We start from the raw sequence: 16451 nt of genomic DNA, 5'->3' as shown, positions 1-16451 counted from the left end.
AACTCGAAGTGTTGAATCAGTAATAGCACTCGAATTTTTTTGTTTATTCCTTACTTATTTCATAAAACAATCTGTCATGTAGGAATAAAAGACAACACATAACTTGTCCAACAATGTTTCTATTTCTGCAGGCAGACTGGAGAGGAAAATCAAAAGGGCCGTCTCCCTCTCTCCCACTGTCACTAAGGTTTAAATACAGTGTCAAATGCACATCTGAGATCACGTAACACCAACAGTAGAATGTCCTTTTTTTCAGGAGACAGTTTTGTTACCAAACTAATGACTTCAGAACTAAAAAAAAAAAAAAAAAAAATGTGTGTGTTGAGTTGATGCTTTCTTTGTGATACGTTTTTAAAAGGATCAGCTTAAATATGTATACAGATATATACACTAGCTCCTCTCAAAAGTCTCTTTTCTCTCAAAAGGTGAGAAGTGGAAATTGAAGACAAAGAAAAAATAGACCTCTCTGGTCTGGAAAGCCAGTGTATATATTTGTAGGTATCATCAAACAAAACCTCTTGTGGACCAGCACAGCTATTGACACATTCTTGTGTTGGGTTGAAGAAGACAGTAGATGAATAGCCAGCTAACATTCAGCAGGAGAAGCATAGTATTGTGTGTATAAACAGCATCACTCCCCTTCTTTCTCTCTTGTTCTCCACAGGGTACTACATGTACATCGAAGCATCTCGGCCCCGGGTTCTAGGTGACAAAGCCCGCTTAATAAGCCCGCTGTACAATGTGACGACCATGGCAAAGGGCCCTTACAAGACCCCCTTCTGCATCTCCTTCTACTACCACATGTATGGCAAGCACATCGGTGAGTACACCCATGCAGAGACACACACAGAGCCACACACACACATAAAGACACATAGGCACATAGTGGCATCTCCTGTAAATGCGGTACAGTGTTTAAGTTTTGTGCAGCACAGAAGTCTGTACATTTTATGTGTAGCTGTCAGCACCTGCTCAGATGTTAAGGAGCCCTTCTGGATTTTAGACAGCAAACAGCATTTTATTAAGCAATACAAATCTGGTCGGCAGATCGGTGATTGTTTTAATTTAATTTACCCTGGAAGTTTCATTTGGGTATCTCATGGCTGCTACTTTGTTTAAACAGCCAAAAGCCTTCCCATGACTATAGTACCAATAAAATGAACAAACTGCTTCCGAACAAACTGGCCTTCAGGATCTGGATACAAATTCAGGATCTGGATACAAATAAATCTGTTATTGATGAGCTTTGTGATGGTTACCCAACACTTGCTAATGAGTTATACTATTGACATGTCTTTGCACAAGGTTTAACAGTGTTAAATTAGTGGCTGAACATACTGTGATATGATATGAAGTTTCCTAGTTTCCTAGTTTAATTAGTATTATATTTAAAGAAAGGGGAACAATTACTTATTCTTATTTGCATACTGTAGATAAACAATCTATCATAGGGTGGACAAAAAGGGGGGCGGATGAGTACAATTTTTGCATCAGGGGCGACCACATTTTCAAGTATAATTTATGAATATAGGTCTGGACAGACCAGCTCTATGGGAGGGGCAAAGTGAGTGTGCCTTCCAGAGCGGGACAAAGTGCTGCTCCACTGCTGCCAGGAAGTAGTGGGGTTCTGTAGCCACTGGTGTTACTGTAACCCCAGGGAATGGTCTGTGGTGTAATAGCTGAGGTTTGGAATTGATCAGTCAGGGAGAATGACAGGGCCTAGTGAAAAGCTTTGTATCACAGAATCAGATCCTGGGGTCCCCCCAGAAAAATCACGCTGTGAGTTTCCACTTCTAAAGCAAACGGATGTGGCTTTACTCACCTGTGGCTCCCTCAGATCATACTGAGAGCTCTGCGCTCATATACACTGCAGCGAGTTAAACAGCTCAGACCTGAAGTATTCGAATCAACACGACTAGATTTCCAGTAGATCGACATTTCAACAATGCTAAGCACACTGTTGAAGACATCACCATCTGTGGGACCAGTCAGTGCCATGGAATTAATACTGTTCAGACATAAAGGGAACATTCTATTTTGACAATCATGACATTATCCACAAAATATATATATTTTTAAAAATAACTACACTGTGTTTACTTTTCTTTCTACACAGCTGCAGAGGAAGTTTGGTATGAAACATCCTGAGATTAATAATGTTTAATCACTAAAACCTTTTCTGCACATGCAGAAAAGGTTTTAGTGATTTTGTACATTGCAGTTAAATCTATTTTCAAACCTGCTGTATATAGCTCTGCTTTTTATATCCAGCTGAAGAAAGACTCATAGCCTTTTTATACCTTCTATACCTTTTATCTTTTATCAACCTACTCATTCACAATATATACAGCATCAGTGTAGCACTTTTTTTTCAATTTATGTAAAGGTAACCAACAACACCATTTTATTTTAAAGATACTTTTTACCCACTGACTCCAAAGTCTAAAAAGTGTGTCTAGGATCTGTTTATGAACAATTTGCAGACATTGTATGTGAAAACAGGACTTCATCACTATGTTACACAATTTTTGTTCCTGGGTAGTAAGTGTTATTTCCTAATTGCTTATGCCTCAAAAGTATAGAAAATGGCTATTATTCCCCACAAACTTTGCTTTTGTGACCAGGACAGTGATATTTCAAAATATCACTATTTCCAATGGGAAAATGGGCAAATGTGTGTCTTTTCGTTCATATAAAGTCAGAAAAAAACAACATATGAATCCAAATTAACATGTATTTATACTAAAGTAATACAAAGATGACTACAAAAGATTTAGAAGTGAGTAGTTTTTTGAGATTTACGATTATACTGTAAATACATTGGAAATAGTGATATTTTGAAATATCACTGTCCTGGTCACAAAAGCAAAGTTTGTGGGGAATAATAGCCATTTTCTATACTTTTGAGGCATAAGCAATTAGGAAATAACACTTACTACCCAGGAACAACAACAACAACAACAAAAAAAATTGTTACATGGTGTTATTATCAAATAGTGTTTAATTAACATGAGAAAAGAGTAGTCCCAGGTTATAGACATGGACAGATAATGAAGAGAGGACTAGACAGGTGGAAATAACTGAGCAGCTACTCTGAACGGCTGATAAGCATGTGGCCAAGAGCCTCTACTCCTCAGTAACTGGGGTGTGCAGATGTTAGCACACTCCGAGCAATCTCCAGGTACACATTAACATTTAATGGCCAATTTCTGTAGATTTAGGACTTCTCTTCAAAGCTAAATAAACTTACATAAAAAAAAGAACACTTCTCATCTTCAACGACAATGCTTTATGCTGAAGCTGTGCACAGAGACAGCCTCTCACAATAAACTCAATGTAAGGATGTCAGAAATGATAAAAAGATTGTAATGCCTAAAGATGTCCCCATTTATACTGCTTTATTTTGAAAGTGACAATCTGACAACTCATATCACATCAAACTGTACCCCTTTTTTCCATATTGTCCCACAATATAAGGGCCCTATAAATTGCATACTTTTGTAAATATGTTGGGCAATTGTTTTTAAAGCCAAATTTAATTTCAGCATTTATATCAACCCACTCACTTACTTTGATAATAAATAGGGCTTCTTTTTTCAGTTTTTATTAATTTCATTTTTAGGTGCTTATTTTTTAGCTATTTTTGAATTTTATATAGATACCCCAAAATCGCTTTTGCTTTTTATATACTGTATGATATTATTGTTTTCAGTTGCTTTACAACATGCTTGGGCCTTTTTTCTGTCACAATATGTATAGTAGTAACTCAACAGTACTTGCACACTTAAGTTGTACCTTCTTTGCATTGCTGTCTTACACAATGAAATCCTTATGGTCACAGGCATATTCTTCTGTGTCTAGGCATGTTTTACATTTCGCCACAATTTGCAATTTTTGTTTTAAATCCTCCCTGTTGTATTATTGTATAGTTTTAAATCCCGCTAACAAGCCTTCTAATTGTAATCTCGTTTTAAATCTTGCAAACAGAGGAATTTGCTGCCACTCAGTAGCTGGGGCAAGTTTAAAGTATTCAGATCGAATCAATGACAGATACGAGTCAGGAAGGAGGGACATTGCCCAACGGCACTGGGAAAGGTGGTTGTTTGTGTTTTTTTGTAGGTTGGTTTTTAGGAATGGGAAAGGGTTAAAGTGAATTGAGTAACCATTTCCAGTTTTTTTCTCTGTGTTTATTGGCTAAATGCCATTTGATTTTTTTTTTTTGTATCAGGGGTGTTTTATCGGGTTTTATTGGTTAAAACTGAAAATCAGAAGCCCTGCCTATAATATATGTAAATATAAGTTAATTAATTTATTTAGTTATTATATCCTTCTGATATAAATACATGACTAGTTAAATATATCAGATGGTTTGATAATTTTATGTATGTAAAAGCATCTGTATTTTATATTACTCATTAACGTTTTTTTTTTTTTTTTTAAAGAGGCTTGGGTAAAAGATAACACAAATTAATATGTTGAGCCCTGCGGTTGCCTCCTGTACTAGTCACTAGTGTGTGTGTGTGTATGTGTGTGTGTGTGTGTGTGTGTGTGTGTGTGTGTGTGTGTGTGTGTGTGTGTGTGAGTGTGTGTCAGCGCCTATATATTTTATTTTATGATTTTGTAGGCAATAACCCTCCGTGATGCATGATTTTTTAGTTATCCATTCCCAAGGGAGTGAGAAAAAACTGAAAAAAACACAAAATTGCCCTGATGGCAAAACACAACATATCAATTTCTTCTGTTTCATCTGCGTTCATATCCATGTTATCCATGTTTTTCTTATTTTGTTATAATCGGTCAATTTTAGTTTCATTTTTCTCACAAGTTTCGTTGCGGTATGAACCATACATTTACACGGAATTGTGCAGGTATTTGAAAACTGAGGGTAATACAGTAACAAATAAAAAACTTTTTTTTTTTTCATTATATTCAAAGAACAAAACAAAACCAATAAAAACAAAACAAAGAAAAAATAAATAAACAAAACTTACATATGTTACAGAATCTATCAAATGCTCAGAATCCAATAAATGGTTATAATATCTATACTGTTCAGGGATCGATGCCAGAAACAGGAAATCCATTAATAAAACAATATCTTCTCTGCTGTTGACGAAATATATATTTGTGCCCGGTGAGTTCCAGATATATACTGTATAGTAGTAATACTAAAAGAAACTGGTAAAGCTTTTATTAGTATTGCTGTGGACAAAAAGCCAACTCCACCTAAATACATGTTGCAGTAAATTACAAAATAGTTATAAGTAGGGTATTTTTTTCCCCTAAAGTGATCAGCAACCATTTTAATGAGAGTCAGTTTCATTAGAAATGTTATAAGAGGCATAAACATCAAAGTTGATGCTGAAACAATCCACAACCCTCTTGCTGATTGGTTTAATTTACTATAAATTAAACAATCTGTAGTAAATTATAGTTGTAGTCATTTCAAAGCCAAACCTTAATCAATCTAAAACAAATCGAAAAGATTATGCACCCATTCTGTGTGGTAAAGACACACATGGCTGTGATGCTTCATCAGCTCTGACTCTCTGCTTTCTGTGTAAACAAGTTTGAAATGATATAGGACAACATCTCACACCCCCTGCCAACAGTCAGTGTCTGATCCATGCTTGTCAGGAGGTTCAAAAGCACTGTTTATTTCAACAACTATTCTGGTGATTTACCAAAACATGAAAAGTACTTACAGGACAGCCGAGGTTATGAAATCCCAAACCCCCTCTTGAAAAGAACTGATTAACATGATTTTGAGTTACAGCTAGACTTTTCTTTATTTGATAGCTTTCAGCTATTTCTCAGATCTGAAGTTCACTCTGAGCCTGGCCACACAGGTTAGAGTCAGTGAAATTACATTGCGAACAATGCCCCAGTAGATTTATGACAAACGACAGTGATTTGTATGGCAAGCCAAATTATCTGTAAAACATTTCGAGATATCTCAAATTGAATTCCAGATCATATTATGAAAACCATATGGATTGTTGTAGCATGGCATGCCAAACTGTCATTTAGAGATATCTTAAAATGAGGGTTTTAAAGATATCTCTAAATCATTTAAAGAAGTCTCCAAATAACTTCCTGTTCATTTAAATATATCTTTAAATCATTTGACAATATATTCAAATAATGTCCTGTTCATTTAAAGGCATCTATAAATCGTTTGAAGATATCTTCAAATAACTTCCTCTTCATTTAGAGATATATCTAAATCATTTAAAAATATTTTCAAACGAACAGGAAGTCCATTGAAAACATAGACAATTTCACAGGAAGTAATTTAGAGATTTTATTCTCAAGGCACTTTGAAGAGGGTTGATAATATTATTCAGGCAGGCGAACAAAGAATGTTCAATTTCTAGTAATTTACATTGGGTGAATACTGTATGTGCGACAGTCCAGTATAGACAGTCCAGTTCAGGCTTTCTTTTGGTTATAAGTGCTCCTACAATCTCACCTTGAAGAGGAACATATTTATTTTTTAACAGAGTATTTGCTGAAACATAAAAATTCTGCGATGGAATGCAGGGGCTTTGCTACTTAATGCGATCAGTTTAAGTTTATTCTGACTAGCATCTGACTAACTGTAGACCGAAAATATTCATGCTAAGGAAAATCACAGTAAATTAAATGTGTGTCAATCAAACCTGACACTTTTCTATTTCTTACTGAACCGTGTCGTCAGCTCAGCTGGTCAGAAATGACTCAGAAACTGAATGTGGTGAACGCTATTGTATATTAACCGCAGTCAAATAAAAGCTGAGTAATGTATTACAATATTTAGTGAATTCCTGAAAAATAAACATCAAAAAGGAACACGTCTAGTCATAAAGTGTACATATCTGCGGCATGTTAACAAGGGTCTAACAAGTGCCATTTGCATGGACAGTCACAACTACAGTACAGGCGTCCCATTGGCAAAAATATTCTTTTAAACACAACACAGTGCAATATATAGGCTACACAAAGAGAGTACAATATCTACAGAGCTCTGTGAGTGGTCTGCATGCCCCGTCACATTGACCTATACGTGCATTGAGATTAATTGTATTAAAAGCTGCTGTATTATTTAAAAGTATAAGAACAGGCACATCTATGTAAATACTTTAGGTAACTGTAATTGCCAATTCATGCATGAATGATGCTGTCTACAATAAAACGTTAGTAAAGACATGGCTGGAAAATTGCTCTAATTTTTGCTTAAATTAATGGGTATTTGTGAAACTACTTTCTGACATTCTCAATCCTTTTTATTCTCCCCCTGTCATTTTAAAATAAGAAATGTCATTTTTCAAAAGATAATTTGCATCTCATTTGGAAAGAGATTTTTTTTTTTTTAAGACAGTGTAGCGACTAACCCATATTAACTACAACAACAATGAAGATGATTTCATAGAGCTTCTCTCTCAACAGGGTGATCACAAACCATTGAACCATCCAAATTGAATCCAATGTGTATTTAAAAAAAATATAGCATAGTGAAAAAACATGGAGTTGACTGTAAAGCTACAAAATGAATTAAATGCAAACAGACCTCTCCACCATACAGGTATGTGGGGCTTTTTAATTAAAGGGAGTGCCTGAGACAGGATGAGCATAGCAACAGAAAGATCTTCCATCTTGTGTTACAGATACACATTCATTAATTGCACTCACACAAACACAGACTCGAATCATCAGTTTTAAAAAGGACTGAAGGCCCACTGATGACTCATTGCTCAGGGATGATGCATTCAAACTTCAATAAGCCCCAGAGGAGGGAAGGAAAAGACTTTTTCAGAGTGCCAGGGCCTTTCTGGTATATGACAAGTAGACCTGAATACACAACTGTTTGATTGCAGTGAGAGCAGAATGCACAGAGTCTGAGCTCTGTTATTAAAACATTTAAACAACAGAGATAGCTTCTGGCAGACAGTAAAGAAATGAGCTTCATGTACATGCATCAAGGACAGGGGTAAACATCATTAGTACTGCTTAATGCATTACAATTACAATATTTTTGTACAAATACAGCCAGAGCTCCAGAATGACTTTGCTTGAAAACCACACAAAGTACCAGCTTTCTATACTCAGTCTGAGGAGAGAGACATTGACCATTGACCATTGGGTTTAGCAATACCATACTTATTACCACCTTTAAGAACAGTATTTTCTGTTCAGTATATTATAATAACTATTTGTTAGTAATACATGCCTTGTAAGAACAATACTTTTAGATATTGTAGCCCTTATACAAGTTTCCCACAATAAAGCATAGAAAACTATATTAAAGCACAGTGAAAACATGCAAAAGCACTGTAAAGAAGGTATGGAAAAGCATATAAATAAACATGGCAAACCAGGGTAAACTATGGTAAATGCATAATATAACCATGGGAAAAGCATGTGAAAACTACAAAAACACTGCAAAAAAAAAAAAAAAAAAAAAAGTGGTAAACCTTTGTAAATACTTAGTTATTATTAGTTACCAGTGCTTACCTTTAAGAACAATGTTTTCTGTTCGGTGTGGAGTACATACAGTAATTTACTGTATATGGAGGCTATTTAACTGACACACAGATTTGGGTCTCATGTGCATAGGACCTGCATATGAGCAACATAAGTTTTTGTGTCATCTATGTTATTGTAACAGGCAGTGTTGTGTGATGCATTGCCATTGTGGATTCTGCCCCCTGTTGGTTAGATGACATGGGGGTACAAGCTCTATAACCACAGATTCAGGTGAGACTGGCTCTTTTGCATAGTGGTTAAGATGTTCAGTCGTGATGTGCTCAGTTTCCAGTTTGTGCCCAGCCTCCGGCCTGTTTTATTTTAACTTTTTGTGTCCTAAATAATTTCATTGTGGAGAACAGCTTCAAATGAAGATAGCAGCTTTGTATCCTCCTGATGCAAACAGGAAGGCAGCACTAACACTGCCATAACTGCCATGAAGTGTGGGATCCAGAAAGATTTTTTTGGGCTTAGCTACATTCCCTGCCTGGGCTCTGTAAATAGCTGTTCTAAATGTACCTGACATGGATTTATCGAGCTCTCTGGTCCCTCCTGAACTATCCCTTCACACCAGCGCTCGTTAGCAGCCCTAGAATTTTCCTCTTTAACACAGCTGAAGGATTTTCATCAAGTTCATTGAAGAACCAGGAAACAGCTTTCTGAAGGAAGAAACGCAGGTCAAAATAATTATTGCATAGAATAATTACAGCACACCCAAGAACAGCCCGATGTGCTGTTCATTAAAAGACGTTTAAATCATCTTTAGTTAAGAGCAGGGCGTGCCTAATTTGCTAAAACATTTTCTGATTTCTTCTCATTTTTATTTTAAGCAACCCCTCCTTTCAATGATTGTATGGGCGTGTCACAAGTGGTGTTACATACAATTGTTTAGATATTTACTAAAAATATGTGCAGGATTTTTTTTTTTACTTGGGAGATTTGTGAGAAGGATGTACCTTGCATGATTCAGGGAGCAGCAATGACAACATATTGGTAAAGTTAATGCATTAGAAGAATTATAAGGAGATCACTGCACTCGAAAAAAGCAAATGGACTATTTCTAATAGTAACTCGGAACAAATGACCTGTTTCTTTAATTATTCATGAACAAATTATATCCCCTTTAATATTAAGTTAACAGCAATTTCCGTAGTCCTCATACTAATTTGTGAAACTATGATGTATTGCTTATATGAATAATGCAACCACAGATATATTTCAAATAATAATGGGAGAGCAAATTAGAAATTTCTCATCTTAATTTTCTGAGTTCACAGTCAGTTTGTAAAAAAAGGAAGTACAGTGTGTCAGCAAATTCAGTACAGTATAGAGAACACACCATGGTGGATCCGAGAGACAGCTAAATCAATACAGTATAGTGAACACACTATGGTGGATTTGAGAGACAGCTATCAATACAGTATAGATAGGGCTCGTCGTTTTTGTTTTTTTTTAAATTTTGGTCACGTGATGTCCCTTTAAAGTTCTATTGAGCCAACTCTGTTTCATAATTCAACTCGTGGAAAAGCGTTGATTGACTTTAGTATTTTCTCCTGTAACTTGAATGAGAAAAAAAGGCAGTTCCTTATTTTTAATTCAAACCGAACACAAGTTCAGTTAAATTGCCTTTCCCGGATTTAAAATCATAATGACTCATTGCAAAAATGTTATAACCTGTTTTGCAAATAATAGTTTCATCTTAATTACAATTGAATTAAATCAGTTTAACTTCACTTGCTGTTTGCCTTCGGTCTCAATTAAAAACAAAGAGCTGTCTTTTTTTATATTATCAGTGAAAGTCATAGTCTCAGTCAAGTTATGGGAGAAAAAACAAAAGGGAACTTGATTCACAATCAACACGTTTGTTGAATGGAGTTGACTCAAGAAAAAGAGACATCACGTGATAAATCAAATAAAAACTGAAACAAAGAGCCCTAAGCATAGAGAACACACTATGGTGGATCTGAGAGCCAGCTAATTCAATACTGTGTAAAGAAACCGTTGCTGGGGATCTAAGAGCCTGCCACTTCAATAGTCTAGTATAGAGAAGTCAGTACTGCTTATTTAGATGTTTTTAGTGGCAGTTCTGCACCTGTGCTGTAAGCTCAGCTCAGGGAACACTGCCTGCCTGCTGTAGCAATGCGAAAGTTGACACTGTGACATGCTTTGTATTGTTAATTTATTTAAAAAAAACATGAATAAATACATTCTGTGCTTCAGGCTCTGTGACCGTGCTGATGAGAATAACTCACAGGGACCCAGTCCACCAGAGGATTATCAGGAAAATGTCCAGCTCTGATGTGTTTCCCCCCGTCCCTGCAGGCTCCCTGAACGTGCTGGTAAGGGTGAAGAGTATCGGGGCTCTCGACACGCAGGTCTGGACTCTTTCTGGAAACCAGGGACCCAACTGGCAGCAGGCCAATGTTACGATCAATCCTCGGGGGCCCTTCCAGGTATGGACTGGATCTTAGTTCACACCCATGCAACAGTCTTAAATATGCAGCCCCCACAGGTAGAGCTATTCTCTGATCTCTTAGTAGATCACAGTCAGGATGCAAGTGGGGAATTTACCAAAGTGCATTATAATTGGATGACAGTAATGTATTATGTACAGTAATGCATGCAATCCCATTTTCTGGTAGTGGTGCCCAGGTCAGTGGGTGGGAAGGTATGTATTTTAACTTCAGCTTTATATGCCACAGGATTATAGTATTATAGTATGTCGCTATAAACTGAGCAGTGAGCTCCCCTCCACCCACCCGGCCAGGGGGCTTGGTGTCACTGCCAGCCTTACATGGGAGCTGCTCAGAGAGAATATAAATGACTCTCCAGTAAACAGCGAGAGAACGAGAGAGAGGTCCACTTGTTCTAATTTCCAGCTGACTGACTGACATTGACAGTTTAATGGGAACCCGGGGCTGTTATTGTTTTGGGGGCCAAGACAGTCTGTTTTTTTAAGACAACCTAAAAACTTCATGTAAACCCAGTTTACAGTACAGCTGTACAATATCAGTAAGTTGCAGAAGGCCAAATTGGAACTTGGTATAAATATACTGCCTCTGGTATTTTAATATGAATTAATTTATCTGCATTTGGAACAAGAATTTCTCAGTCTAAAAGGTTCTGATCTGCGTCACGTTCGCATCACAGCACACCTTATAACCACCTAAACATGTGGAACATGTGGCAGTGCTAGTAGACAATTACACTCTAGTTACCTAGTCAGGTTATAAGCACTGAACTCCCTGGAAATGATCCATCAGTCTTAGTAATTATTTAGTAGTAGTTAATAATTATTCATGGATTAATTTCTAACTACAAAGTCATAGCATACAGCAGATAAAGGACAGAAGATTAAGGGCATTGGATGTTTTGTGGCTGTTTCATAACTGGCAAAATTTGCAGGATTCCCCAGCTCTACAATTGCTTGGTTGCTTTTCTGTCTAAACTGTAATTACACTACTTGCAAATTGTTTCCCCTGAAAGGACTGAGGTCTTCACTCTCTACAACTACCCAGTTACTCTTTTATTCCTTGAAAATATCCAGCAGTTTACACAGCAATGGGAGCATGGTACTCCATTTTTCATTGAAAACTGTCTAAATAAACAAATAAATAGACACATAAATACATACATAAATAAATTTAAAAAAAAAAAAAAAATGTGTATTTTATAACATCAAGAACAAAACAACAAGAGAACGAACCAACTTGTTGTCTATAAACATTCCAAAGAAAACAAAATTTGCGCTTAAAATAAAGTTCCAGGACTGAAAGAAACAATATTTCGCTGTGAAAAGGGTATCATAAAGGACTTCACTCATTTTCCACTGGACTGCGGAGGGAAACAATGAGAACTGCCGATCCCAGCAAGAGGCAGCACCGGTGTTGAGCTAGCGAGAGGCAGCTTCTGCCGGCACTCCACGGCAGACAGGATTCCAGTGGTAGACAGTGCCGGTGTCACGGGAAATAAGTTAGCCGTGATATAAGTTAGCCGTGATATAAGTTAGCGTTTGCCTTTTTGAGCCTTTCTGCGCACCTGCAAATTTTAGAACTTAAAGGCAAGGTTAAGCCGTCTCCATTTTCTGTCAGTAAACTAATTCAGAAAAGTGTTTTACTTTTAAAAATGTTGTCAGGATCTTTATTAAAGCTACATTATATGTGTTTAAAATTGAAAACACATTGTTATAATATTAATAACTTTTTATTGTATCATGTTGTATTTTAATAGTGGTTAACTGTAAGCTACTACAAAGACGTGGTCGTGGGATTTATTTTTATGTGCATTATATTTGTGTTAAATCGTTATAATAACACTTTTTAAATAATATGACAATATCTATCATTTAACATTCCGAGTTTAAACCATCATCAGAGTTGTCATTTTAAGTTTGAATCACTAGATATTTACATTATAGGTTTTCTTTGTACAAATATTACCTATAGAGAAATAAATACGATACATTGTATATTTGTTACGACATATCAGAAAAAAAATTAAGCATTAAGATTTATTTTTATGTGCAATTAGATTATTACAGCTGTCAAGTCACAAACCCCTCCACTCTACAATGTATACTGCTCAGGCCCACCCCAAAAAAGGCGCAAAATCTAAAACAATTTTGAAAATAAAATACACCAAAGAATAAAACCACACCGCATCACAAGCATCGATCTGTAAGTACTGCACTCTAATTTACCATTCATAATACAGGAGAGTATTTACACGTCCATATATATCATGAAGCCTGCGTGTTTCTTCGTATGATCGTATGAAAGTATGTATAGGAAGCCAATCGTTTTGTGCGTTTCTCAAATGATCTATCTATCTATCTCTTAAAACACCATCTTTTACTAAAAACGTATACGTTTTCTGTATATATTAAAACAGGTTTAGCTATTCCCACACGCAGACTTGATGAAAACGTCAAAAACAATATTCTCTGTATCAATAAATGTGCTTGTATCCACTTCCCTATAACATTTAAAAAAATACAAAACAACCGAGCATTTTACCGTGAAAATAATAACTTAGTTAAACTTGAGCCTACATAGAATAAACGCTTATATTAGCTTACGCCACAGAATATGACGTCACATTTTTTCACATCAAACGTCATTTTTTAAACAAAAAAAATATGGTCTGCAATACCTGTTTTCGTTTCTTAAAAAAAAATACAAATGGCATCTGTAAAAAATCTTGGATAAATCTCCACAGAACCTTGCCTTTAACTTCTAAAATTTGCGTGTGCGCAGAAAGACTCAGGGCGCTTTGTGAGAACAGGCATGCTTATTAATTGGTTGGCAAGTATTCCCGCACCTTGAATCTTACCTTGAGAATCAACCCTCTGAACTAACAACCAAGCCAAAGTGTCTTCACCTGCAAAACTCCGGGTTTGACTGAGTGCAAACTGAAGCACGGGGCCAGCTGCTACTTATGCTGTTCACATAAAACTGGGTCTTTAATATTAACATAACGTTAGGTTAGTTACCATAAACCTGGTTCCCTGAAATAGAAGACAACCACCAAAATCTTATGTATGGGATATGCCTGCCTATTGGTAGGTATTTTCTGAGCTCTCTATACCAGAGCTGCCGATAGGCACCATCCTGTGATGAGGCCCTCTGTCCCGCCTACAGAGGGGTTAAAAGCGTCATTCCATGGAAGCCATGTCTTTTTTTGCATTGAAGTCATGAGGACGACCGATGTGACCTCATAGTTGGTGGTCATCTTATCTTTCGGGGAACCAAGGTTATGGTAAGTAACTTAACGTTCCCTTTCAGTTCGAAGCCGACCACTAAAACATTACATATGGGAAATGTATACCAGAACCATCATGAGGGAGAAGGAACAGCAGCATCCCAGGGACGTGTCAGAACCGCTTAACCCTGGGTTAGCGGTGCAAGCGTGCAGCCTCAAGGACCCTTGTGCCTATTGAAGGCAAAGAAGGATCTACCATATTCAAGTGGTAGAACCTGGAGAATGTATGCAGCGTAGCATAGCTAGCCACCGTACATATATCAGACACTGAGGCTCCTCTGGAGAGGGCCCAAGATGTAGCCAACCCTCTAGTACAGTGCGCAACTACTCTCCCAGGTGGGGGTAAGCCAGCACTGTCATAAGCTGCAGAGACTGTATCCACAATCCAGTAGACAGTCGTTGTTTTGAGAGGGGCTGTCCTAGGGTCCATAAACCGTGACAAAGAAAGAGCTGGTCAGAATGACGCAGGGCTCTTGTTCTATCCAGTTTAAACTCTTGTTCTGTCTATATTTCAATGAAACGGGTTGCTAGTATATGAGCGCCTGGGACACTGAGTCAATGGGGACGTGACATGCAGATAAGGCTGCTAGGTACACTTGCTATAGGGCAATAATTGGGGTCATGACCATTGGCCATGCACTCATTTTGTAATGCCCCTGTGGAGGAGGCCCTAGCGTTTTGCAGTTTACTGACAACTGCATCTGAGAGCCCTAAGGTGGAGAGATGGTCCCGTTTAGGGGCCAGACCCATAGTTGGAGTCTGCCAGGTCCTGGGTGACAGAGGGTGCCTTGCACCTGACTGAGGAGATCCATGGCCTTGCAGTGTGAAAACCAGAATCTCCTGCGCCATCTAGGGGCCACCAGAAGAACTATCGCCTTGTCTCTCCTGACCTTCTCAAAGAACGTAGGGAGCAGCGGTATCGGCAGGAAAGCATACAAAACACTTTGGGCTGCTCTCAGCTCCTACGCGATCTGTCTGTCCAGCGATCCGACCAGGGTTCACGGACTCCTCTGCCTGCTCAGACTGCCCCCCAACCAGAGTTGGATGCGTCTGTCATCACCAATTGATGATTGTGTATCACTCCCATCCTTAAGCCTTTGCTCAGGTGAGAGGCTTGCCTCCACCAGCATAGAGCTTCCCAGCATATGTGAAACACGGTCAGCCAACAGAGTCTGTCGCGCTTGGGGTGTAGCCGATAGGCACTGAGCCACACTTGGATAGGGCGCATGTGGAGTAACCCTAGTTGGGTGGCTGATGAAGCTCCGGCCATCAGACCCAATAGTTTAACACAACACCAGTTATACTGTGTACCTTTGTTGAGCAGGGCCAGACAGTTGCAAATGGCAGCTACTCTGTCATCTGACAGGTAGGCTCGCATCGTAAGGGAATCCAGCAGGAGACCCAAGTATACCGTACTTTGCAGCAGTATTATTTGGCTCTGGCAACATTGAGGGTGAGACCCAGCCTCAACTGATGTTTCGTCACAATCACTGTGTGGGCCACTGTGCCTTCCTGTGACTGGGACAGATCAACCAGTCAGGTAGTTCATCACCCTGATCCATTGCAACCGCAAGGGGGCTAGGATGGCATCCACGCACTTTGAGAACGTGTTAAGGAGAGGCCGAATGGCAGCAGGGAAAACTCAAAGACGCTCCCCTGAAAGGCGAAGCAGAGACACTTCCTGTGCATTGGACAAATATTATTACAATATTTTAAATATTGTAAAAAATATTACAATATTTTAAAGCAGTTTTTATCAAAGTATTATGAAGCATTAAGGTCAGCAAGATGTGCAAACTTCTCCAGTCTTATTGAGGAAAATAAGAACAATGCTGGAGTCCTTTTCTCTACAATTGATAGATTAGTTAACCCATCTTCTTCACCTGAAAATGGCATTATGGCCTCATCCATTAAATGTGAAGAATTCTGCAACTATTTTGATGGAAAAATACTTAGTATTAAGGGGTCAAATTTCACAAAATGATTCTGAGCTCTGTGTGCCATCCAAAACAATTGAATCAGAAATAAATTCCTTCTATTGGATTAATTTACAAGATTTAAATAAAATAGTTATGCAAATGAAATGTTCTACCTGTCTTTTGGATTCTATACAAACCAGTCTCTTGAAAGAAGTATTTAGCAAGCTGTCAAATGATGTCCTTGATATAAATAATAGTTTTTTGTCA

The 16451-nt window shown here is 37.8% G+C and overlaps 1 protein-coding gene across 2 annotated transcripts in view; it reads left to right on the top strand.

Moving 5' to 3' along the window:
• LOC121317324 (MAM domain-containing glycosylphosphatidylinositol anchor protein 1-like) overlaps positions 1-16451 on the top strand; it is a 168795-nt gene that overhangs the window by 133061 nt on the left and 19283 nt on the right. For both annotated transcript variants that reach the window (XM_041253139.1, XM_041253138.1), the window contains exons 15-16: positions 665-820; positions 10828-10958. In XM_041253139.1, the coding sequence (XP_041109073.1) occupies positions 665-820; positions 10828-10958 (287 nt within the window). The remainder of the gene's footprint in view (positions 1-664; positions 821-10827; positions 10959-16451) is intronic.

Source organism: Polyodon spathula, chromosome 6 (assembly GCF_017654505.1).
Source record: "Polyodon spathula isolate WHYD16114869_AA chromosome 6, ASM1765450v1, whole genome shotgun sequence".
NCBI lineage: Eukaryota > Metazoa > Chordata > Actinopteri > Acipenseriformes > Polyodontidae > Polyodon > Polyodon spathula.
Note: the sequence above shows the minus strand (reverse complement) of the source record. Positions and strands in the feature narration are given on the sequence as shown.